This window comes from Podarcis tiliguerta, assembly GCF_965153285.1.
Source record: "Podarcis tiliguerta genome assembly, chromosome: 13".
NCBI classification, from domain to species: domain Eukaryota; kingdom Metazoa; phylum Chordata; class Lepidosauria; order Squamata; family Lacertidae; genus Podarcis; species Podarcis tiliguerta.
The window spans coordinates 29,542,514-29,569,382 of record NC_139546.1 but is presented as its reverse complement, the minus strand read 5'-3'; the positions used below and the strand labels follow the sequence as shown (position 1 = coordinate 29,569,382).

The 26,869-nt window shown below is 41.3% G+C and overlaps 4 protein-coding genes and 1 long non-coding RNA gene across 5 annotated transcripts in view; 1 reads left to right on the top strand and 4 right to left on the bottom strand.

The window, feature by feature from the left end:
• The window catches only part of LOC310663458, a 143,059-nt gene that overhangs the window by 111,950 nt on the left and 4,240 nt on the right, over positions 1-26,869 (top strand). The gene's annotated exons all lie outside the window — the stretch shown is intronic.
• On the bottom strand, positions 433-1,419 carry LOC310662552 (olfactory receptor 14A16-like; the record flags this gene model as incomplete). Its single annotated transcript, XM_083409488.1, has 1 exon — positions 433-1,419. The coding sequence occupies one exon, from the start codon at positions 1,417-1,419 to the stop codon at positions 433-435; it is 987 nt and encodes a 328-aa protein (XP_083265614.1).
• LOC310662551 (olfactory receptor 14A16-like) lies at positions 8,147-8,761 on the bottom strand (the record flags this gene model as incomplete). The annotated part of the gene is made up of 1 exon (XM_083409487.1): positions 8,147-8,761. One exon carries the CDS (start codon positions 8,759-8,761, stop codon positions 8,147-8,149), a length of 615 nt encoding a protein of 204 aa, XP_083265613.1.
• On the bottom strand, positions 14,761-15,375 carry LOC310662550 (olfactory receptor 14A2-like; the record flags this gene model as incomplete). The annotated part of the gene is made up of 1 exon (XM_083409486.1): positions 14,761-15,375. The coding sequence occupies one exon, from the start codon at positions 15,373-15,375 to the stop codon at positions 14,761-14,763; it is 615 nt and encodes a 204-aa protein (XP_083265612.1).
• On the bottom strand, positions 19,541-26,371 carry LOC310662549 (uncharacterized protein; the record flags this gene model as incomplete). The annotated part of the gene is given in 4 exon segments (XM_083409485.1): positions 19,541-20,334; positions 20,337-20,546; positions 24,784-24,890; positions 25,434-26,371. Coding segments are annotated over 4 exon segments (1,899 nt in total). The 5' UTR covers positions 26,222-26,371.

Below are 26,869 nucleotides of genomic sequence, written 5' to 3'. Positions count from 1 at the left end.
CTCTAAAACTAATCCCGAAATCCAATTAGAACAGGTCCTTCTCATCTGAAGTTCCTAAACAAGGGTTTATCCACATTTTTCCTTTTCCCATGGCTAGAAACCAAGGATGTGACTGGGTTTTTTTCTCTCCTTTCTGTAGGAAAAGCCACTTTAGCTTTAAATAAAAAGAAATGACAATCCACAGAAAAGCTGATTGCCAGATGAATGCACTGGGTCAGAAAGGGTACACATGCACTATATGACAGACGTTCCCTCTCTAAATGTACGATTAACAGGCTATGTGAACTGAGATGCAACATTATTAATGGTACATCTATGCTGGAGGAACACAAGATGTCCTTGTGACACCTGGCAGATTTTGAGTCTGCATATCAACATGTTTCTAGAGGCTGTAACTGATCATGATATCTCCACAGATCCCAATGCTTATACCTACAGTGAGAAGTGTAACCGTTTCAGTATAAGTCTGGAAAAGATATTATTAGAAGAGTGCTTCACACCCAAGAGCTTTGATACAGCATTTTTAATCTCCTTATTTCTCATGCTGTAGATCATTGGATTGAACATGGGTGGTACAATGGTATACATCACAGTTATTGCAAAGTCCCCATTAGATGGAATTTTTGAGGGAGGCCTAAGATAAGCAAATGCTGCCGAGAAACAAAATACGGAGAAGACAACAAGGTGAGGTATGCAAGTGGAGAAGGCCTTTTTCCTTCCCTCAACAGAAGGAACTTTCAGAACCACAGTAAAGATATGTACATAAGTGACAACAATGAAGACAAAACATCCAAACACAACTATTATACTCACCACTATAGCTCCAATTTCCATTAGGTAGAAGTTTGAGCAGGCAAGTGTAAGTAACTGTGGAATCTCACAGAAGAACTGATTGACAATGTTTGAGCAGAAAGGAGTCACAAAAGTTGCACTAGTGTGCATGGCTGCATTGAGAAAGCCAGAGACCCACACACCAGCAACCATTTGTTTGCAGGCTGCCCTGTTCATCACCATTTCATATTGTAATGGATGGCAAATGGCAACATAGCGATCGTATGCCATGACTGTAAGAAGGGAAACATCAGACGATGAGAAAAAGAAAAATGAAAGAACTTGAGCAATACATCCAGCGTAAGATATGTGTCTGATATTCATGAGGGAATTGGCCATCGATTTAGGGATGGTGACAGAAACAGCTCCTATATCCTGTATGGCCAAGTTCATCAGAAAGAAGTACATGGGAGTGTGAAGATGGTGGTCAAAAGCTATGGCAGAGATGATGAGAAGATTCCCAAATACAACTACCATGTACAATACCAGGAACAGAGAGAAGTGTAGAATCTGCAGTTCCCGTACAGCTGAAAACTCCAGGAGTAGAAATTCCGAGATAGAGGATTCATTGCCTATCTTTGCATTCATTACTAAAATGACTGGTGCTTCTAGAAGAAAACAGGAAGACAAGCACAGGTTTAAGTCCTCTTCTAATAATCAATATTATTCATGTATGCTACTACAACGGCAAGAAAGTTATTTGCCCAAAAATTGAAAGAAAAAGAAGAATCGACAAAAGAAGAATGGCTACAAAAACTTATGGACTATGCAGAAGTGGCAAAATGTACTGGAAAAATAAGAAATCAAGCTAACAAACATTTTATTAAAAAATGGACTGAGGTAGGCGGAGACCTCCAGGTATCCCACCTGGGGGGAGGCGAAGCCAAGCCTGTGGTGATGGTGCCACATAGGGTCCAGGGGGCTGCACATGACCACACAAAGGGCACCCCCCATTTAATGTGGGGAGCGGTCATTATTGAATATTTATGAACAAATTGTTGTACTAAGTTGCAGTTTCATAAGAGTATATAATTAAAGTAGATGAATGAAAGAATCCGTTAAGATAATTTAGAATATGCTGGAAATAAAAATAAAAATTAAGGAACCATGGAATGTGTCGAGTTTTGAAATGATAAAATAATTTTAAAACTATTGAAATGTATATAACTGACAACCATAAATAAAAAAAATAAACTACTGCTGTTTCAAAACTAGTAGATGGTGCTGCTCACAAACTGGATCCACAACACAGTTCCCCCACCCCTGGTATGGGGGGAGTGATGCCCTTCACGCCAGAGTGGCATCACGATCACCCCAGGCCTCTTTTGGCCAATTGTGATTGAGTGGGGTGGATGCTGCCACTTCTGTAGTTCTATGTCCATCTTTGGCATATTTTCTGTCTATGTGGAAGTCTGCAGAAACAATGTGGAGAGGGGAGATGCCTCTTGCCATCATCTCCATATTTACAACACACGTTTTGATAATTACTTAGAATTACAGTAATACTTAAATCTAGGAGGGTGATTAGGTGCCCATACAATGGGGACTAAAATTTGTGGGTTTTGTGTTAATTTCCAGTGCAATGCCCATCACAACTTGAGTCTACAATACCTTAACAGCTTGTTTCCTAACATCCCTATTTGATCAGTGAGGTCTTTGACTGAATCACTGGTAGTGGTTCCACATGGCTCAGACACAGAGCACATACTTCCCAGGAGGCATGTATTCAGTATTCTGGGCTCAATGCTTTGCAACTCCTTCCTAGTTCAGACCACAGAGGTTTCAAGTGTTTTAATGTTTGTTTTATGTTTTTAACCTTAATGTGTGCTGTGGACAGACCACAGTCTTATAAATGTACAAATGTATAGACTCTTGGAGAGAAGTTTACAGCTGCTTTGCTGCTCCCCAGATCTTTTTGCTGCCACACTATAACAAGACAAGACAAGCAAAGTGCTAAAACTCTCTCCTAACTCACTAGGAGCTGCAGTGAAGGTTTGTTCTTGGTTGCAGCTCATGGTTGGTGAGGAGAGAGGCTAACCACTAGTCCTGGTTTGGATGGTGTGCAAGTCAAAACCTGGAGTAGCTTAAGATGACAGTAAAAAGGAGCACGGAGGAGCAAAGCTCCTGTAATCTTCTTACCAGGACATTGCACATTTGTGAAGTCTCACTAAGTTAAGAATGGGCTTAGCTTGTCATGGAAACCAGGCCACTGGGTTTTCTATGTGCAGTCTATATAGGTTTCAGGAGAGACCACATAACAAGCAGGATTTCACATTCTACACAATACACAATAGTTGATTTAACCCTCCAAAAACGACACAGGTATCACTAAAGTTATAAAAATAGAAACATCTCACTCTTTTCCTTTAAATAAATTTCCAGATGAAATGCCTTTATCACTTCAAGATGTTCTGTATTCTTCTAGCCACCCATGGATCTTTTTTTTCTTTTTCTTTTAATTTCTTCCTCCTTTTCTTCTGAGGCAGTGAAAATGTTTCTATACTCTTGCAGAATGAAGAGTTTACCATGGGGTGGAAATTTATTACTATTGTTACAGTTGTGTTCCAAGAGTTTGGTCTCAAGAGCCTCAATCAAATCAGCAATTGTGTTCCTTGTTGGTTGGACTCAGGAGTCCCACAAAAAGCAGCAGGAGTGTTTGTTAAACCTTGGTCCCAGGTGTCCAACACAAATCCATCAAAGTATGTAAACTTCCACCTTAAACATTGCTCATGAAAATATTTAAGCTAGAATAAACCACAGACACTTAGATTTATGTTCCTGTTTCTAAAAAAACCCACCATATAATTTAATACTAATAATAGTGATGATGTTAATGCCATATAAGTCTTTCTGAAACCTTCTTGTTTCAACTGGACCTTCACATACTCATTTCTGATAGTTGTGTGAGGTATAACTAGCTCAGTGTTCCCCATGTACAGTAATTTCCCCTTACCCACTGTGTTCTCCCATTTAGGATATCTAGAGGAGATGCTGTTTATTGCATTTTAATATATGCTCATCTGAGGTCTGTATTTTATACTGTCTGAGAGCTAGTTCTTCATTAACAACATCCCTATGTGTCCCTGAGATACCATCATGCATTCAACCCTCACCTTTGGTTGCAGAGGAGTCTGTGCTCATAACCCTGTTCCATAATATCATTTTTGTCTCAGTATCTTATGTATCTGGGACTGGACACCTTGTGTTAAGTCAGAGTTAAGGTGTTAACACGCATGGTGGCCTGATCCTGAGTTTTCTATGAAACAAGAGCTCAAAAAGGGAGCTTCCCTGCTCTAAGGATGTGGCCCTGTAATTGTGTGTCAAGGCCCCTAAGGCACCCCCAAGAGAAATAAAGTCACAAGGACACAGCATTTTAGGTTAATGTTAGTTTAGGCCACAACTTTATTGGTTACAGAATGTGAGCGGTATTGGCTTAGGCATTGGCAACAACAGACTACACTCCTGCCTGCCTTGCAGGAAGTCTGTAAGGGTAAACCACCAATAGGGGGAGCCCTGCTGATGCGGATCAACTTGAGCATCCCCTGGATTCCTGAAGGGATCTTGGCATGGCCCTAGCCGCTCCACAGGCTTTGGATGAGATCCATATCCCCAGATTCCTTTAACGAAATACCCTTAAGCATGGAGGGGCAGGTGATGGCTGCACCTTTCCTCCCCCACACAACACTATTCCAATGCCTAAGCACCATGCGAGCCCAAAGCGCACCACCAATACCTTCACACCTGCAACCAACCTCTTATGCCTTTGATAATATCGGCCAACCAAACATTAATTTTGTGAGGCCAAATAAGGATCTGTTTTGAGTCCAAGTTCTGTCCATCCATCTGTCGTCCCCCCCCCCCCCCCCCCGCAAATACTTTATAATCTTTACTTCACTTTCTGCCTGTCCACTAGAGTGGGACTTTTTGAGACTAGAAGTAACATGAAAAAAATTCTTAAGTACCTGTGATGCTAAATTACGGCCCATGCCTGGGGGGGAAATAGCTCTCAAGTGTGACTATTTCAGGATTCTTTAGATTGAGTTAGCACAATGGTTATTTCTCCAAGCACATTAAAACTTAACTGGATTCCCTGTAAAAATACTTATGCTAGAACAAGTCATAGACACTTAGCTTGGCAAATATGTGAAGATATTTACTCACAGAGTTTCAAACCTTACAGCAAGCAAGTCTCTATCCATTGGCAGTACAAAAATTAAAGAAGTAAAAGTGATCTCAAAAAGTGACTCGAAAAGAAAAGAGCTTCATTTTCTTGCAAAAAGGAACATGCAATCTTTTGGTTGCATGTTAAGATCCCCAGGAGCTTCCCAATAATAAAGACACAATTGACAAGGAATTTAGCTTTAGGTTATTGGCAAAATTTTGGCCACAATTTTATTGATTACAGATAGTGAGTGGTTTGTTTAGGCGTTGGTTCCTGACTAGCTGCACCTGACCTCAGCAGGACAAGACTGACTCGGCCCCACCATATTGTCAGTACAGGTAAACACCATGGCGGAGCATTGTTATGGTCATGTGACTCAAGTTCACCCCAAAATGCTCCCAGGGACTCTTGCGTGGTCCTACCCCCCAAAAAGGTGTCAACAAAAGCATTGGGAGTCCATGGATTCCTTTAACGGAATACCTGTTGTGCATTGGAGGGGCCAGGTTATCTGACCTCCCCTCCAGACCACCTTGAACCAATGCCTAACCGCCACAAAAGCACCTGCGTTCACCGCCAAAAATTACTCACACCTGCAACCAAACCTTTAACCCCGCTGACACTTTAGTCAGCCAAACATCATTGCATGGACAGGCGGAGTCCCCCAAACCCTGGGTGGCCCTCTTGTGGAATAAGGACTCAAGACAACGTGCTATGGGATTAAAATTGGCCACAACTTTATTATGTTTCAGTTATGGGTAGACCTTGGCTTAGGCATTGGGCATTTATCACTCCCAGTCCCCTGCCGGGGATATGGGAAACATCAGGGTTGTGGGGGGAGGGGAGATGGGCTGGCTCTGGAGAACATAGGTTCAATCAGAGAGAGCCCGCCCCTGTCAAGCTGCCATCGCAGGGGAGAGCAATGACAACCTCTAGGCATACGGCCAAAGCCTCCCCCCAAACAACCCCTTTAACGGGGAACCCTGGGGTGGCCGCCACAAAGAGGAGGGGATGTGGGTCACCGCTGCACGCCCCCCCCCCCATTTAGGGAAGATAGATTAAAGGATTCCGCCCAAGGCCTGATACCGCCAAGTTTGTGACGTTTTGCTACGGGAAAGGCAAACCTGCCAATGCAGGAGAATTCTTTCCAGCCCTCAAAAGCAACCTAGACGTTGCAGTGCCCGCGTACCTGTGGAGAAAAGGTTAACCTGCAGAAGAAGTTTTAACTGAGGATGGGTAGGGTGGGAGAAGCTCTGGAGCCAACTGACGATTCCCAGGTAATTGTGTGGGCAGGTAGTCCCTCCCCGTACCTGGCCTGATCACCTTGGCAATGCCTCCCCAGGCAGGATTGGGCAACTGGCTGAGGTAGGCGGAAACCTCCAGGTATCCCACCTGGAAAAGGCGAAGCCAAGCCCGTGCTAATGGTTCTGATAGGGTCCAGGGGGTTGTGCACGACCACGCAAAGGGTGCCTCCCATTTAATGAGGTGAGTGGTCCTTTCCAGAATCAGAAAGATGTACTCCATCTGACCTGTACAAAACCCCATCTTTGAAGGAAATGCCTGCATGGCGGATAACCACACCTCCCAAGGCTAGGACCTTCTTGGCCATTGCACCATCCATGCACTTTCTGGCCTTCTTGGTGGCAGCTGGGCAGTGGCTGCCGTGTCACACATGTCGCTGAAGCAATTGCAACCAAAATATTTTGAGTTCAGGGAGAGCTGCCATCAACTCATCCAAGTCTTGCATGCTGTAACGCAAACTTATGCTGAGGGAAGACAGCAAACCTTTTTGTGCAGCTGCACCACCAACGCTGGGGGAAGACCTTCACAGGTCACACTTGACCGCACCAAAGCGAGGAACTCCTCCCAAAGCATTCCCTATCTGGACATCCAGGATACGTTCACATGGGCAGGAAGGCCAAGATGGCACCCCAGTCCAGACTCGTCAGCGCGCTTGCCAGCCCAGTGCATGATGCTGTGGACAACAATCCAAATGGCATCATTGGCGATGCTTCCTGATGTAACCCTTGTCAGCATCAGACTTCCAACAAGCCTTATTCATAATCCTGTCCACTGACAGGCCCCAGTGTGCAGCCTTTGTAGCAGCACCTATTGGGAAGGAATTAGGCTGTAGGCAAGTTGCAGGCTGCAATAACTGGTGCACGACATGAGCAAATTGATGCCTGGCTAACAGGGACCCGTTTTAGTGCTGTAGGAGTGGGCCAGCCCCCAGGGGGATGAAGAGCCCTAGGCAAGGGCCTGCCTCACCAGTGACCGGAAGCCTGATGGTGGCACCCCTGCCCACTAGGTCTGTCTTAGAGCTCCTGACTCTAACAACAAGCTCCAAGGCAGATAAGGAAAAGTCCTGAAGCAATAAGCCTCCAGACTCTCCACCCCGTGCTGGCTCCAACACAATTTCCCCAACTCTCAGTACACCAAAACTGCAATGGAATACTGAAAGGAGTCTCGCCTCAATCTTTAACCAGAGACAAGTCTTAACTTGTTGCGGATACTGCATAGAAGGTCAAAATTGACAGGTTTGCTGCCCGCTGTCCTGTGAGGTTGGAGCCTATTCCCACCTTCCAAGACCCTGTGCATGACAAACATTTCACAAAGGTCTCTGGAAAAGAAAGCTTTATTATAACAGAAATTGCAGTGGACTGAAATCTGATAGTTTTCAGCACGTCTGATCTTCAGCAGGTGGGCCAACACTATGAACTGTGCTCAGAAACGTACTGGGAGGCAATGTAGGTCTTTCAAGACCAGTGTTGTCATTTCATCTAGGTGCTGTCACTCTGAAAACCTGAATAGTCTGTTAAAATGGCTCTTTGCATGATGTGGGGTGACAGAGTAGACAGGAAACATGACCTGTTACTATCCATAAACCAGAGGATTAAGTGCTACTGAGATGTGTTCAGCCTGTTATAGGCCACTTTGAAGACCCTACAAGTGAACAATGGGGTATAAACTTCAACATACATACATAAATGTATTATCAACATGCCATGAGATCTGACAAGCAAAAGTGTGATAGAGCTGAGCTGAAGGAATGCAATATGACCATTTGAAACAAGGCAGATGTTGAGTTTGAATATCTGAATCTATTAGGAAAATCTAACTTGAAATGATGCTGTGTTCCAGGAGCACCCTTTAATTTTACCTTTTCAAAACAAGCCTGGAAAATATATCCAGAGGAGATTTCCTCAAACCCAACAGTTTTGATAATGCATTTTTTATCTCCTTATTTCTCATGCTATAGATTATTGGATTGAACATGGGTGGTACAAGACTATACATCACAGTTAATGCAAAGTCCCCATCAGATGGAGTCTTAGAGGGAGGCCTAAGGTAAGCAAAACATCCTGTGAAACAAAATACGGAGAAGACAACCAGGTGAGGGATGCAAGTGGAGAACGCCTTTTTCCTTCCCTGTACAGAAGGGATTTTTAGAACTGCAGTAAAGATGTGCACATAAGTGATAACAATGAAGACAAAACATCCAGACACAAATGTTATACTCACTACTAAAGCTCCAATTTCTGCTAGGTATAGATTAGAGCAGGCAAGTGTAAGTAAATGTGGGACCTCACAGAAGAACTGATTGACTATGTTGGAGCAGAAAGGGGTTGCAAAAGTTGCACTCGTGTGCATGATTGCATTAAGAATTCCAGCAACCCACACACCAGCAACCATTTGTTTGCAGGCTGCCCTGTTCATCAGCATTTCATATTGTAATGGATTGCAAATGGCAACATAGCGATCATATGCCATGACTGTAAGAAGGGCAACATCAGATGATACAAAGAAAAAGAATAAGAGCACTTGAGAAATGCATCCAGCATAAGAAATGTGTCTGGTATTCATGAGAGAATTCACGATGGATTTGGGGATGGTGACTGAAACAGCCCCTATGTCCTGGATGGCCAAGTTCATCAGAAAGAAGTACATGGGAGTGTGAAGATGGTGGTCAAAAGCTACAGCAGAGATGATGAGAAGATTCCCAAATACAGTTGCCAGATACAATGCCAGGAACAGAGAGAAGTGTAGAATCTGCAGTTCTCGTATTGCTGAGAACTCCAGGAGCAGAAATTCAGAGACAGAGGATTCATTACTTATTTTCTCCTTCATTAATAAAAATTTTCCTGTCACTGGAAGAAAACATAAAGATAAACATTGGTTTAAGTCCTCTTGTGATAACAAATATTTGCTACATTGGAAGAGGGTTTTGGGATGTTGAAGGTAAAAGAAGTGAACAAAAAAGGAGAAACAAATATTTATTTAAATGAGAAGATAGCCTTCAACTCCATATAGATAATATATCATTATTTTAAAATAAACTTCCCACTGTTTCAAAACTAGTAGATGTTCTCAAGCTCTTGAAGTTTAATGCTGCCACTGCTAGAGGAGGAACACAGGAGTCCTACTGCCATTATTGGCATACTCGCTTAGTATATGGCAATATGCAGAGGACAGATGTACTTTGAGAGAATTCCCATCTTTCCAAAAGGTATTTTGATATTGTAATTCAGCATCAAAACTGAAGTAACTCTCAAATATAAGGGGATAACTTGCTGCCTATATGATGTAGATTCAAAATCAAGTTTATTCTATTAAATGCAATGTCCATAACAATCTGGGACATGGACATGTTAAAAGCTTGATTCCTAATATCCCTGTTCTTTCAGTGAGGTCTTTGGCAAGTCACTGATAATAGTTCCACATGTCTCACACACTTGGCACATACTCACCTATATTCTAAATTCTAGGCCTAATGTTTAGCTCTCCCTGCTAGTTAAGATCACACAGGTTTCAACTGTTCTTATCTTTGTTATATGTTTTTAACCTTAATGCATGCTGTGCACAAACCACATTGTTTTGCATGTAAAATGTATAGGTTCAAAGCTGCTTTGCTCTTCCCCAGACCTTTTTGCTACCTCATTATGCTAAGACAAGAAAAGGTGCTTCAGCTCTCTCCTCACTCACTTGGAGCTGCAGTGAAGGTTTGTTCTTGGTTGAAGTTCATGGTTGGTTAGGAGAGAGGCTATCCGCTAGTCCTGTTTTGGATGACATGCTGAAACAAAACTTGGTGCAGCTTGAGCTGACAGTAAAAAGAATCATGGAGGAGTATAGCTACTGTGCTTTCCTCTCCATGATGTTCAACATTTGTCCAGTCTTCCCAAGATAATATTTGGTTTAGTATGTCATGGAAACCAGGTCATTGGGTATTCTATGCAAGTCTCAATAAGTTCCAGGAGAGACCACAACAAGCAGATTTCCTGATTCTACACAATACACTATAGAAATATTGTCTGTGTTTACTCCTCTGAAAACTACACAGGTATCACTAAAGTTATAAACTCATAAATATCTTACTTTTTTCCTTAATAGAAAGTTGATTTACAGATGCAATTTCTTCATCACTTTATTTTCATCTTTTTAAATAATAATAATAATCATCCCATCCTTTTCTTCTGGAACAGTGAACCTTTCTGTATACTCATGAAGAATGAAGCTTTTACCATGGGGTGGAAAATTATAACATGTGTACACACACACACACACACACACAAACCCCCACACACTCCTCAGAGTTTGGTCTCAAGAGCCTAACACAAATGATCAATTGTGTCCCTGGAAGATTGGACTCAGGAGTCCCACAAAAATTAAAGCAGTGTTTCTAAAGACTTGGCCACATGATTCTAACACAAATAATCAAGGTATTTAAATAGAAAGAAAGAAAAAACTTCCTGTTTCAAAATAGCACACTACATAACATTTAAAATAATAATAATGCTATATAAGTGTCTCTAGAACCTTCTAGAATCAGGTAGGTAGCCGTGTTGGTCTGCCATGGTGGAAATAAATAAATAAATCTTGAAAAGATTATTAAAAAAACTATTCCAAAAATATCCTTTAAAAGAATCAAGTCCTTTTTTAAAAAAGTCCTAAAACAGTCTTTAAAAGAATCCTTCCAAAAGAAGTGTCCAGTAGCAGCTTAGAGACCAACTAAGTTATTCTGGGTATAAGCTTTTGTGTGCATGCACACTTCTTCAGATACTCTGAAACAGAAGTCACCAGACCCTCATATATAGTGGGAGGGTGGGGAGGAGTATTTCTCAGAAGGGTGGTGGGAATGGGTGCTTGGCTGATGGAACCTTCTGGTTTCAACTGGGCTTTCTTACACTCATTTCTTTCTTTCTTTTTTGAATAACGTTTTTATTTAGTTTCATGATACAGAGAGTTGTGTGACGTACGACTGGCTCAGTATTCCCCGCTCCATTTCCCCCCTCTGCTGTGTTCCTCCCACTTCTGCCATTCTTTCTTCTCCTTTTCGATCTCCAGAAGAGTTGCTGTCTGTTGCATTGCAATACTTGCCTATCTGAGGTCACTTTTAGTTGTCAAGCGATCAGTGATATTATTTTTGCCTCAATCTTTTATGTAACTGAGACTGAACACCTTGTGCTACGTCAGAGTTAAGGTGCTTTGCACATTGTAGTCTGGTCCTGACTTTTCCATGAAACAGAAGCTCAGCAGGGGATCTTCCCTTTTCTGGTGATGTGGCCCTGTAATTTAGTAATGCCAAATAAGAACCTGTGTAAGTCATAGGCTTTTTTTCAGCAAATGCTTTGCAATTTTCACTTTGATTTCTGCCAGCCCACTAGACTGAAGCCTCTGTATGTGGGACTAGAGGCAACATTGAAAAAATATATATAGTAAACTTCTTAAATACTTGTGATGCAATCTGAGGGTCATTATCATTCCTGAAAATCTGAGGTATCCCATGCCTGGGAAAAGATAGCTCTCAAGTACGATTCTCAATTGTGACTATTTTTGTGTAATTTTGTTGCAGAAAGAGGTTTGGAAGGGAGGTTCTTCAAACTCTCATAGTAGAGTTGATACAATTTTGATTTTTTGTATTATTTTATTGTTGTTAGCCACCCAGAGCCTGGCTTCGGCTGGGGAAGGCAGGATAAAAATAAAATTATTATTATTATTATTATTATTATTATTATTATTATTATTATTATTATTATTTTTCCAAGCACATTAAAATATACTTGGATTTGCATCTGCCACCATCCACCTTTAAACAAACATTTTCCCTGAAAATACTTCAGCTATAATAAATGATAGACACTTTAGCTTAGCAAGTAGGTGAAGATATCTACTCACATAGTTTCAAAAGTTGCAGCAGGCAAATCTCCATCCATTGGAAGTAAACAAAACAAAACAAAACAAAGAAGTAAAATGTTCTAAATGACTTAAAAGGAAAATAGCTTGGTTTCATTACAGAAAGGAAGATGCAATCTTTCAGTTAGCAAAGATGCAGGCTGTAAAATCACATTTTGGGAAGATTCAGTTCACTTGGGCTCTTTTGTAGCTGGGAGCCATGCTACAACTGCAGCTTGTTCCAGGAAGCAGCAGAGTGGAGGGACAGAGACTGCTTGGAGTCTGCTAACTCCACCTACCTAGCAACTTGATGTCTGTTGGATCTAGGAAGCTTTGGATCTAGGAATTCTTCATGTGGAATTACTTCCCCAATGTGAACTTCCTGTCTTCTATTTTGTTTTCTAAAAGGACAAGGCTTTTTATTGTATTTTTAAGATTTTGAAAGATTGTGCCAGTGATCTCTGTGTCAGAGTCCCTCACCAAAGATCAGAGCTGGACAACATGATTCATTTTCTAGGTGTTTAAACAATTCAACTTTCCCAAGTAACAGTTTTAAATCTTTGTGGCAATGTGTGTTTATTTAAACTGCAGCCAGGTGTTCTACTTACAGGTATGTGAAGGATGCCCTGTGTCCCCTTCTTGCCAACGCAGAGGTTCAAAGTAGTGAGAAGGAAGAAAAATAAACTTTTTTTAATAAATATTTTTATTCATTTTACAATACAAAATTAAAAGTACATCACAAGTATTTTCCACAGATACAATCTTTTGGACTTCCCTCAGCTCTTCTGCGAATCCTCCCTTTTTATTCTTTCTTCCGCATTTCTTCATTTAATATTGCCTTTTAGTAAAAAGAACCTTCTCCTTCCCTACTCCCTTTTTTACAATATTTCTAATATTATTCTTTCACAGAGCCTCTTGCAAACCAACAAACGTTGTTTGTTTATCACATATACTTTTCAAATAATCTACAAATTTACCAAAGTCCTCGGTGAACCTATGATCCCGTAGGTTTCGGATCCTTCCTGTTAATTTATCAAGTTCTGCATAGTCCATTAATTTCATTCTCCATTCTTCCATCGTTGGTAATTCTTCTTGTTTCCATTTTTGGGCCAGTAGTATCCTTGCCGCTGTTACTGCATATAGAAAAAGTTTACAATCTTTTCTATTTATTTCATTTCCTACCATTCCTAACAAAAATGCCTCTAGTTTCTTGACAAATGTATATTTCAACATTTTTTTCAATTCATTATATATCATTTCCCAGAAGCCTTTCATCTTTTTACATTCCCACCACATATGATAAAATGTTCCTTCTTCTTCTTTACATTTCCAACATTTATTAAACACTTTATACATTCTTGCTAACTTTACTGGCGTGGAAGAAAAATAAACTTTTAATGTATTTAAACTCATTTGGGTTCCAGTTTAATGATAACTCTTTTAAGGCACAACACTTCATTTTAGACATGCTTATTTATGTGAGGCACAATATCTAGTTTCAGGCAGACACTATTTACAGAGAACTTTAAAACCTCAGTCAGCATTCTTACTGAAACCTCTTCTTAGGTTAGACAGTTTTCACCTATAATTGGCATTTGTCCTAGCAACAATCTCACAGCCCCATCTAGAACTTTTTAATTCCCCCTCAGGGAATCAAATTGGTAATCCCTGTTTAACTAATTCCTAATTCCAATCAAGGCATGTCCATGTCTCCCTAGGTTCCTATCTAAATGACATACAATCCCTTTCTAGCCAATATGCAATCCCTCTATCTGTTTAACTGTCAAATTCTGCATTTGTGACTCCAGATTGGCTTTTGTTCTAAACAACTCTGACTAGTTGCTGACTCAAGGTCTGTCCATCACAATCACATTTACCTGTGCTCCTGTGTCCAGCTCTTATACCCTCACATTTGTCTCTAAGGGAGTGGTCCATTCCCATGCACCCGGTCTGTTTTTATTACAGTAGTGATGCAAAAGTCTGCCTCTGCGTTGTCCTGTATTTTCTTCTAATCCTGCCTTAGATGGCAACATAATTTTGTAGGTTGTATTTTTGCAAGCACTGTGACACTTCCTTATCAGAGGACAGTGTTTGTTTCTATGACTGCCTCCAAACTGCATGTACTTCTCTTCTTGAGATGTTAATTCACATTCCAGTAAATCTGTGAATTCCTTCCTCCCCCCCCCCCCGCCCCAATATGTTCATCTAGGTGTCATCACTTTTGTGAAATCCTGAATACTCTGTTCAAATCACTGTTTGCATGCTGTTGGGAGACAGAGCAGAGAGGAAATATGGCCTCTTACTATCCATAAATCAGAGGATTAAGGTCTGCTGAAATGTGTTCAGCCTGCTGTAGGCCACTTTTAGAATCATGCAACAGATCAGGGGGCTATAAGTAAGTACATAAATGGGTACATCAACAAGGCATGTGATCTGAAAAGCAAAAGCGTGAATGATCCAACTGAGCTGCATAAATGCAAGATGACCATGTGACACAGGGCAGATGTTGAATCTGCATAGCTAAATTTATCTGGAACCTGTAACTGGCAATGATGATGTTTTTCAGGAACTCCCTTTAATTATTCTTACACACAGAGAGTTCACCTTTTCAGAACAATCCTGGAAGATATATCTAGAGAAGATTGCCTCAAACCCAACAGTTTTGATAAAGCATTTTTGATCTCCTTATTTCTCATGCTATAGATTATTGGATTGAACATGGGTGGAACAAGACTATACATCACAGTTAATGCAAAGTCCCCATCAGATGGAGTCTTAGAGGGAGGCCTAAGGTAAGCAAAACATGCAGTGAAACAAAATACAGAGAAGACAACAAGGTGAGGTATGCAAGTGGAGAACGCCTTTTTCCTTCCCTGTACAGAAGGGATTTTCAGAACTGCAGTAAAGATGTGCACATAAGTGACAACAATGAAGACAGAACATCCAGACGCAACTATTGTACTCACCACTGTAGCTCCAATTTCCAATAGGTAGAAGTTTGAGCAGGCAAGTGTAAGTAACTGTGGGATCTCACAAAAGAACTGATTGACAATGTTGGAGCAGAAAGGGGTTGCAAAAGTTGCACTCGTGTGCATGACTGCATTAAAAATTCCAGCAACCCACACACCAGCAACCATTTGTTTGCAGGCTGCCCTGTTCATCACCATTTCATATTGTAATGGATTGCAAATGGCAACATAGCGATCATATGCCATGACTGTAAGAAGGAAAATATCAGTTGATAAGAAGAAAACAAATACAAGAACTTGAGCAACACATCCAGTGTAAGAAATGTGTCTGGTATTCATGAGAGAATTCACGATGGATTTGGGGATGGTGACTGATACAGTCCCTATGTCCTGGATGGCCAAGTTCATCAGAAAGAAATACATGGGAGTGTGAAGGTGGTGGTCAAAAGCTACAGCAGAGATGATGAGAAGATTCCCAAATACAGTTGCCAGATACAATGCCAGGAACAGAGAGAAGTGTAGAATCTGCAGTTTCCGTACAGCTGAAAACTCCAGGAGCAGAAATTCAGATTCATTGCCTATCTTTGCATTCATTACTAAAATGATTGGTGCTTCTAGAAGAAAACAGGAAGATAAGTATAGGTTTAAGTCCTCTAGTTATAACAAATATTTACTACTTTTGAAGAGGATTTTTGGATGTTGAAGGTAAAAGAAAGAAGTGAACAAAAAAGGAGAAACAATTATTTTTTATTCAAATGAGAATTTAGCTTTCAATTCCATATAGATATCATTATTTTTTTAAAAAAACTACTACTGTTTCAAAACTAGTAGATTGTGGTGTTTACAAGTTCTTGATGTTGATTGAATTCTAGAGGAGGAACACAGGAGTCCTTCTGCCATCATTTCCTTACTTGCTTTGTATGTGGAAATATGCTGAGGGCAGATGCACCTTGAGAGAATCCCCATATTTACAAAACATATTTTGATATTGTAATTCATGGTCAAAACTGAAGTAACTCTTAAATATAACTTGCTGCCTGTATGATGCAAATTCAAAATCAAGTTTCTTCTATTAAATTCCAATGTCCATAACAATCTGGGTCATGGACATGTTAAAAGCTTGATTCCTGATATCCCCCTTCACTCAGTGAGTCTTTTGCTGGAGTAACGGATAATAGTTCCATAAGACTCACACACTTGGCTCATATTCAACTGTATTTTGTATTCTAGGCCTAATGTTTAGTACTCCTTCTTAGTTAAGATCACACAGGTTTCAACTATTTTTATCTTTGTTATATGTTTTCAACCTTAATGCATGCTGCACACAAACCACATTGTTTTGCATGTAAAATGTATAGGCTTACAACTGCTTTGCGCTTACCCAGATATTTTGGCTGCCACATTATGCTAAGCCAAGGCAAGGTTCTTCAGCTCCCTTCTCACTCACTTGGAGCTGTTTTTTTCTTGGTTAATATTCATGGTTGGTGAGGAGAGAGTCTAACCACTAGTCTTGGCTTGGATGATAGGCTAAAACAAAACTTGGTGTAGCTTGAGCTGACCGTAAAAAGCATCATGGAGGAGCAAAGCTACTGTACTCTTCTCTCCATGAGATTCAGTATTTGTGCAGTCTTCCTAAGATAAAATTTGGTTTAGCATGTCATGGAAGCCAGATCATTGGGTAATCTACGTGAGTCTAAATAAGTTGCAGAAACCACAATAAGCACGTTTTCCCATTCTACACAATACAGTATAGAAATATTGTCTGCGTTTAGTCCTCTGAAAACTACCCAGGTATCACAACAGTTATAAACATATACTGGTAAATATCTTACTCTTTTCCTTAATAGAAAGTAGATTTCCAGATGCAAGTTCTTCATCACTTCATTTTCATCTGTATTTTAGAAAATCACCCCATCCTTTTGTTCTGTAACATTGAACATATGGGTATACTCTTGCAGAATGAAGCTTTTAACATGGAGTGGAAAATTATAACCTCTCTCTCTCTGTGTGTGTATGTATATGTGTATATGTGTGTGTGTGTGTGTATACACACACACAGATATACACATAAACACAGAGACACACACACACACCACTATATATATAATGCACTCCTCAGAGTTTGGTCTCAAGAGCCCAAAACAAATTAGCTATTGTGTCTCTGGAAACTTGGACTCAGGAGTTCCACTAAAATAAAAGCAGTGTTTCTAAAGACTTAGCCCCAGGAGTCTAACACAAATAATCAATGTATGTAAAAAACAAAACAAAACTTCCACATCTTATTGCTGCATAAGTCTGTCTGGAACCTTCTGGTTTCAACTGGACTTTCTCAGACTCATTTCTTTCTTTCTTTTTAAATAATGTTTTTATTTATTTTCATGGTACTGAGTTGTATGACGTATGACTAGCTCAGTGTTCCCCGCACCTTCTCTCCCCCCCCCCCGCTGTGTTTTGGTCAATGCTCTAAATTTCACCCAGGTGTTTATCTTGTGAATTGCCATGAGAGCTTGTGATGAAGGTTGGTTTTTAAATCTAATAAGTAGTAAAATAATAATAATAACTCTAAGGAAATACTATAGTATTTCACCGGGGGGGGGGGATAGTTGGAAGGGTATCCTTGAAACTACCATTTGCAATGCAGACATGGGGTTTCTCATCTGCTTCGGCTAATATTGGTATCCAAATAGAAATTTGTGGATTTTTTACATTCAAATTTAAGGGCCAGCACCTCTACTTCTATTTGTGTGTGGTTGCTTTTGGGGTTGGTGAGAGGGTGTGTAGCACATACTACTGGTCTCCAGAGTTTCCATATCTATGTGAGATTTAATGTGTATCACTGTTGACTTTGGTTGCCCTGGGTAAAATATAGTGACTGACATATGAATACATAAATTAAAAAGTTAACATTTGGTGGTTTTGGGTTTTTTTTATATAAAAAACATCCATTATAAAAGCAGTTCCTATGCCTACTCTGGAGGTAACAATGGACAATTCATAATCAGAATATTGTGTTCAAATCTTTAGATTATGTTAGAATGCCATGTCTGCAGAACATGAAGTTCTTTTCATTTATTCATAAAGATTCCATACATTTGAGTACTTCCAGCCTTGTGAGGTCCAAAGGAATTTTGCAAGGAACATGTGTCTCTTGTCTTTTTGGCTATAGTATTTAGATTTTATATACATCGTTCACTTTGCCCATTCCTCCAAAAACATAAGGGTACCTCTGCTCAACGTGAATGTCTTTTGATTGGCAAATTGTGTGTCATCTTTCAGTGAATCCCAGAGCATGACTAGTTTTTTCTCCAAGCAATGGTTCTGTATTCCCATACACTATCACAAATAGGATGAACTCTGTCTGTTCTGGGAAGCTGACCCCCAATTTCCTGTGTAGAATTACTTTCCCCGCATGGAACTCAATTTTCCAAAAGGATGTGGTTTTGTTTTTTAAGATTATGAGAATTGTGTCAGTGGCCACTGTGTCAGATTCCCTCACTAAAGATGGGAGGTGGGAAACATGACCACTTTCCTGGGTTTCTAAAAGATACAACTCTCCCTAGTAACAACACTGGAGACATTTTAACTCTTTGTCGGTAAAAAAACAGGCAGGTGTTCTTCTTATGGGAAGGATGCCCTGTGTCCACTTTTCTGCCACCAAAGGTTCAAAGTAATGAGGAGGCACTTCTGGAACAAAGATAGAATTTTATAGATTTACATTCATTGAGGATTCAAACTTAATAGTCAATCTCTTAAGGCACAACACTTCATTTTAGAAATGTTACTTGAGTGGGACGCAATAGTTTCAGGCAAAAACTCTTTAAACAGAACTTTTAAACCCCAGTCAAAACACTAGTTTAAAACTAGTCTCAGGATAGACTTTTCCCAACTAAAATGGATATTTGTGTCACTGCCTAGCAAGAATCCCACAGCCCCTTCTAGGGTTTTTTCCTTAGCCCCAAGGAAGCAAATTGGGTAGCCCTCTAAAACTAATCCCTAAATCCAATTAGAACAGGTCCTTCTCATCTGAAGTTCCTAAACAAGGGTTTATCCGCATTTTTCCTTTTCCCATGGCTAGAAACCAAGGATGTGAGTGGGGGTTTTTTCTCTCCTTTCTGTAGGAAAAGCCACTTTAGCTTTAAATAAAAAGAAATGACAATCCACAGAAAAGCTGATTGCCAGATGAATGCACTGGGTCAGAAAGGGTACACATGCACTATATGACAGACATTCCCTCTCTAAATGTATGATTAACAGGCTATGTGAACTGAGATGCAACATTATTAATGGTACATCTACGCTGGAGGAACACAAGATGTCCTTGTGACACCTGGCAGATTTTGAGTCTGCATATCAATATGTTTCTAGAGACTGTAACTGGTCATGATATCTCCACAGATCCCAATGCTTATACCTACAGAGAGAAGTGTAACCATTTCAGTATAAGTCTGGAAAAGATATTAATAGAAGAGTGCTTCACACCCAAGAGCTTTGATACAGCATTTTTAATCTCCTTATTTCTCATGCTGTAAATTATTGGATTGAACATGGGTGGTACAATGGTATACATAACAGTAATTGCAAAGTCCCCATTAGATGGAATTTTTGAGGGAGGCCTAAGATAAGCAAATGCTGCTGTGAAACAAAATACGGAGACTACAACAAGGTGAGGTATGCAAGTGGAGAATGCCTTTTTCCTTCCCTCAACAGAAGGAACTTTCAGAACCACAGTAAAGATATGTACATAAGTGACAACAATGAAGACAAAACATCCAGACATAAATGTTATACTCACTACTATAGCTCTAATTTCCATTAGGTATATGTTAGAGCAGGCAAGTGTAAGTAACTGTGGAATCTCACAGAAGAACTGATTGACAATGTTGGAGCAGAAAGGAGTCACAAAAGTTGCACTAGTGTGCATGGCTGCATTGAGAAAGCCAGAGACCCACACACCAGCAATCATTTGTTTGCAGGCTGCCCTGTTCATCACCATTTCATATTGTAATGGATGGCAAATGGCAACATAGCGATCGTATGCCATGACTGTAAGAAGGGAAACATCAGATGATGAGAAAAAGGAAAATGAAAGAACTTGAACAATACATCCAGCGTAAGATATGTGTCTGATATTCATGAGGGAATTGGCCATCAATTTAGGGATGGTGACAGAAACAGCCCCTAGGTCCTGTATGGCCAAGTTTATCAGAAAAAATACATGGGAGTGTGAAGATGGTGGTCAAAAGCTATGGCAGAGATGATGAGAAGATTCCCAAATACATTTACCATGTACAATACCAGGAACAGATAGAAGTGTAGAATCTGCAGTTCCCGTACAGCTGAAAACTCCAGGAGTAGAAATTCCGAGATAGAGGATTCATTGCCTATCTTTGCATTCATTACTAAAATGACTGGTGCTTCTAGAAGAAAATAGGAAGACAAGCACAGGTTTAAGTCCTCTTCTAATAATCAATATTTGTTATCCAAATATTGTTAATGTTAATGTTAGTTTAGGCCACAACTTTATTGGTTACAGAATGTGAGCGGTATTGGCTTAGGCATTGGCAACAACAGACTACACTCCTGCCTGCTTTGCAGGAAGTCTGTAGGGGTAAACCACCAATAGGGGGAGCCCTGCTGATGCGGATCAACTTGAGCATCCCCTGGAATCCTGAAGGGATCTTGGCATGGCCCTAGCCGCTCCACAGGCTTTGGATGAGATCCATATCCCCAGATTCCTTTAACGAAATACCCTTAAGCATGGAGGGGCAGGTGATGGCTGCAGTGGATCTTTTTTTATTTTACGGCTATTAGCCCATAAAATATGTACAAACATAAAAACACAGGGACATAAAAACAGATATATCCGACCACAGAAGGTGAACACCACGATGCAAGGATGGGTCATTGAGCAGAGCCAAGTGACAGCTTAGGGCCAGGAGAGCTCCAAGGGACGGATCACAGAAAAGGAAAACTGAAGTCGAACTCCGACATGCACTCTCATCATAACAGTCCAATTAGTTTTGATGTTGTTGTTGTTGTTTGGTGGTTTTTGAGTGTGAGATAACCGCATTCAGAAATCTCGCCACCTGCAGAGTTACAGAAGGATCTGTATCCTGCAAAAGCAGTGCGGCGTGTGACTCAGCAGGCCTGCCAACCAAGCGCAGTAAAGCAGGACCCAGGAATTTAGCCCTGGCTATGCTATGTAGGGGACAGTTGAACATTATATGTGAAAGAGATTCAACAGTTTCCCCGTCACACACGCATAGCGGAGACACCAAACCCTTGGAAAATCTGTGGTTCAGCAGGTTCGATGGAAAGACATTGAACCTTGCACGAATAAATGCCCCAGATTCCTTTAACGAAATACCCTTAAGCATGGAGGGGCAGGTGATGGCTGCACCTTTCCTCCCCCACACAACACTATTCCAATGCCTAAGCACTGGAGCCCAAAGCCCAAAGCGCACCACCAATACCTTCACACATGCAACCAACCTCTTATGCCTTTGATAATATCGGCCAACCAAACATTAATTTTGTGATGCCAAATAACGATCTGTTTTGAGTCCAAGTTCTGTCCATCCGTCTGTCGTCCCCTCCCCCCCCCCCCCCCCCGCAAATACTTTATAATCTTTACTTCACTTTCTGCCTGTCCACTAGAGTGGGACTTTTTGAGACTAGAAGTAACATGAAAAAAATTCTTAAGTACCTGTGATGCAAAATTACGGCCCATGCCTGGGGGGGAAATAGCTCTCAAGTGTGACTATTTCAGGATTCTTTAGATTCAGTTAGCACAATGGTTATTTCTCCAAGCACATTAAAACTTAACTGGATTCCCTGTAAAAATACTTCAGCTAGAACAAATCATAGACACTTAGCTTGGCAAATATGTGAAGATATTTACCTTACAGCAAGCAAGTCTCTATCCATTGGCAGTACAAAAATTAAAGAAGTAAAAGTGATCTCAAAAAGTGACTCGAAAAGAAAAGAGCTTCATTTTCTTGCAAAAAGGAACATGCAATCTTTTGGTTGCATGTTAAGATCCCCAGGAGCTTCCCAATAATAAAGGCACAAGATTGCTGTTTCAGCAGATGCATGGAACAAAAGTGTCAGTGTGCAAGTGAACAAAGAATTGCAAAATGGGATGAAGGCACAATTGCTGAGTTCACATTTGCCACATGAGTTTTGGGCTGAATCTTTATCATGTTTTTGTTATTCTTGGGTGAGAAAGGTTTCCAAAGGTATGGAATGTTCTCCTTTTGAGAAGCTGTTCCACAGAAAACCTTCTGTCACGCATTTTGAGGTTTTTGGATCTCAAATCAGGACTGAAACTCCAGATGGGGTGAAGAATGCTAGAGGCATTTTTGTGGGTTATGTAAAGGGTCTCTACAGAGTAATTTTGTCTGAATCTGGTCAGGTGATTCTCACAAAATTTCTAGAGAGTGCTCCTGAACAGGAGAGAGTAAATGTTCACACATTTCCTACTGAAGACAATTCAGATGATGATGATGATTTTAATGATTACAGTGGTACTGAGAGTGATAGTGATAGCTCGAAGAGCTCAGTTGACACAGTCATTGAGAGGAAATCTCACACAATGGCTAGACCTTCACAGGTGGAGGATGAACCACTGTTTACTATTGGAACTGGTTCTCCAAAGAGTCCTGAGACTGAACCAGTGAGCAGAGAGGATCAGCACCTTACACGCAGGTCCGAGAGAGTAACAAACGGTGTACCACCCAAGAGGTATTCAAAAGAGTTTGCTAACTCAGCTGTAGCATGTGTTACTATTGTTGACAACTCAAGACAGGTTAAAGCTGTGTCTAAGTCAGAGACAGAGACACAACAGGGAGTTGCTAAGCGTAACACTACATTCCCTAACCAAGGAAATGCAGATGCACTCATTCCTTGGAAGTCAGACAACCAGAGAGGTACACTGGGGAAACCTGTGGCGGGTAGTTCCAAGGGTGGAACTGAAACAACAGGGGAGTGTTATATGTATAACAACTATTTGTTTTCTTCTCTGGATCAAGCTTTGCTCGCAGCGCACATTGATTCATATGGGGGAGTATGTTACAATATAGAAGCAATGCTGCTGCGAGCTGATTGCTTGGAAACGTCACATGATGTTGGGAGTGTCTGTGGGAAACAGACAGCACCGGAATTAGCTCAGAGTGTAATATGAGCTGCACAGGAAGTGTTTGTTCAGTTTCTGTCTATCTCTTTCCCCTGCCGGGGGGCGGGGCAGGAAAGAGGGGTGCGTTCTTCTCACGCTGAGAAGGATCGCCTATCGCGACCTCTGCCTGGATCCTGCCGGGAGAGCAGACCGGGAGGTCAACAGGAGACCAAGCCGGGTGCCTGGGAGAGTTGCCAGTTTCTCCTGATAAAGGCTTGGAATCCAACAGTAAGATCCTCCCCCTATTGTGTGGGCAGGTAGTCCCTCCCTGTACCTAGCCTGATCACCTTGGCAACGCCTCCCCAGGCAGGATTGGGCAACTGGCTGAGGTAGGCAGAGACCTCCAGGTATCCCACCTGGAAAAGGCGAAGCCAAGCCTGTGCTAATGGTGCCGCATAGGGTCCAGGGGGTTGTGCACAACCACGTAAAGGGAGCCTCCCATTTAATGAGGTGAGTGGTCATTTCCAGAATCAGAAAGATGTACTCCATCTGACCTGTACAAAACCCCATCTTTGAAGGAAATGCCTGCATGGCGGATAACCGCACCTCCCAAGGCTAGGACCTTCTTGGCCACTGCACCATCCACACACTTTCTGGCCTTCTCGGTGGCAGCTGGGCAGTGGCTGCCGTGTCACACATGTCGCTGAAGCAATTGCAACCAAAATATTTTGAGTTCAGGGAGAGCTGCCATCAACTCATCCAAGTCCTCTTGCACGCTGGAACACAAACTTATGCTGAGGGAAGACGGCAAACCTTTTTGTGCAGCTGCACCACCAACGCTGGGGGAAGACCTTCACAGGTCACACTTGAATGCACCAAAGGGAGGAACTCCTCCCAAAGCATTCCCTATCTGGACATCCAGGATACGTTCACATGGGCAGGAAGGCCAAGATTGCACCCCAGTCTAGACTCGTCAGCGCGCTTGCCAGCCCAGTGCATGATGCTGTGGACAACAATCCAAATGGCATCATTGGCGACGCTTCCTGATGTAACCCTTGTCAGCATCAGACTTCCAACAAGCCTTATTCATAATCCTGTCCACTGACAGGCCCCAGTGTGCAGCCTTTGTAGCAGCACCTATTGGGAAGGAATTAGGCAGTAGGCAAGTCGCAGGCTGCAATAACTCGCGCACGACATGAGCAAATTGATGCCTGGCTAACAGGGACCCATTTTAGTGCTCTAGGAGCGGGCCAGCCCCCAGGGGGATGAAGAGCCCTAGGCAAGGGCCTGCCTCACCAGTGACCGGAAGCCTGATGGTGGCACCCCTGCCCACTAGGTCTGTCTTAGAGCTCCTGACTCTAACAACAAGCTCCAAAGCAGATAAGGAAAAGTCCTGAAGCAATAAGCCTCCAGACTCTCCACCCCATGCTGCCTCCAACACAATTTCCCCAACTCTCAGTACACCAAAACTGCAATGGAATACTGAAAGGAGCCTCGCCTCGATCTTTAACCAGAGACAAATCTTAACATGTTGCGGATACTGCATAGAAGGTCAAAATTGACCGGTTTGCTGCCCGCTGTCCTGTGAGGTTGCAGCCTATTCCCACCTTCCAAGGCCCTGTGTATGACAAACTTTTCACAAAGGTCTCTGGAAAAGAAAGCTTTATTATAACAGAAATTGCAGTGGACTGAAATCTGATAGTTTTCAGCACGTCCAATCTGCAGCAGGTGGGCCAACATTATGAACTGTGCTCAGAAACGTACTGGGAGGCAATGTAGGTCTTTCAAGACCAGTGTTGTCATTTCATCTAGCTGCTGTCACTCCTCTGAAAACCTGAATAGTCTGTTAAAATGGCTCTTTGCATGATGTGGGGTGATAGAGTAGACAGGAAATATGACCTGTTACTATCCATAAACCAGAGGATTAAGTGCTACTGAGATGTGTTCAGCCTGTTATAGGCCACTTTGAAAACCATGCAAGTGAACAATGAGCTATAAACTTCAACATACATACATAAATGTATTATCAACATGTCATGAGATCTGATGAGCAAAAGTGTGATAGAGCTGAGCTGAAGGAATGCAAGATGACCATTTGAAACAAGGCAGATGTTGAGTTTGAATATCTGAATCTATTAGGAAAATTTAACTTGAAATGATGCTGTGTTCCAGGAACTCCCTTTAATTATACCTTTTCAAAACAAGCCTGGAAAATATATCCAGAGGAGATTTCCTCAAACCCAACAGTTTTGATAATGCATTTTTTATCTCCTTATTTCTCATGCTATAGATTATTGGATTGAACATGGGTGGTACAAGACTATACATCACAGTTAATGCAAAGTCCCCATCAGATGGAGTCTTAGAGGGAGGCCTAAGGTAAGCAAAACATGCAGTGAAACAAAATACGGAAAAGACAACAAGGTGAGGTATGCAAGTGGAGAAGGCCTTTTTCCTTCCCTGTACAGAAGGGATTTTCAGAACTGCAGTAAAGATGTGCACGTAAGTGACAACAATGAAGACAAAACATCCAAACACAACTATTATACTCACCACTATAGCTCCAATTTCTATTAGGTAGAAGTTTGAGCAGGCAAGTGTAAGTAACTGTGGGATCTCACAAAAGAACTGATTGACAATGTTGGAGCAGAAAGGGGTTGCAAAAGTTGCACTTGTTTGCATGACTGCATACAGAAGGCCAGCGACCCACACGCCAGCAACCATTTGTTTGCAGGCTGCCTTGTTCATCAACATTTCATATTGTAATGGATTGCAAATGGCAACATAGCGATCATATGCCATGAGTGTAAGAAGGAAAATATCAGATGATAAGAAGAAAAGAAACAAAAGAACTTGAGCAACGCATCCAGTGTAAGAAATGTGTCTGGTATTCATGAGAGAATTCACGATGGATTTGGGGATGGTGACTGAAACAGCCCCTAGGTCCTGGATGGCCAAGTTCATCAGAAAGAAGTACATGGGAGTGTGGAGGTGGTGGTCAAAAGCTACAGCAGAGATGATGAGAAGATTCCCAAATACAGTTGCCAGATACAATGCCAGGAACAGTGAGAAGTGTAGAATCTGCAGTTCTCGTATTGCTGAGAACTCCAGGAGCAGAAATTCAGAAACAGAGGATTCATTACTTATTTTCTCCTTCATTAATAAAAATCTTCCTGTCACTGGAAGAAAACAGAAAGATAAACATTGGTTTAAGTCCTCTTGTGATAACAAATATTTACTACATTGGAAGAGGGTTTTTGGGATGTTTAAGGTAAAAGAAAGAAGTGAACCTAAAAGGAGAAACAATAAATATTTATTTAAATGAGAAGATAGCCTTCAACTCCATATAGATAATATATCATTATTTTAAAATAAACTTCCCACTGTTTCAAAACTAGTAGATGTTCTCAAGCTCTTGAAGTTTAATGCTGCCACTGCTAGAGGAGGAACACAGGAGTCCTACTGCCATTATTGCCATACTTGCTTAGTATATGGCAATATGCAGAGGACAGATGTACCTTGAGAGAATTCCCATATTTGCAAAAGGTATTTTGATATTGTAATTCAGCATCAAAACTGAAGTAACTCTCAAATATAAGGGGATAACTTGCTGCCTATATGATGGAG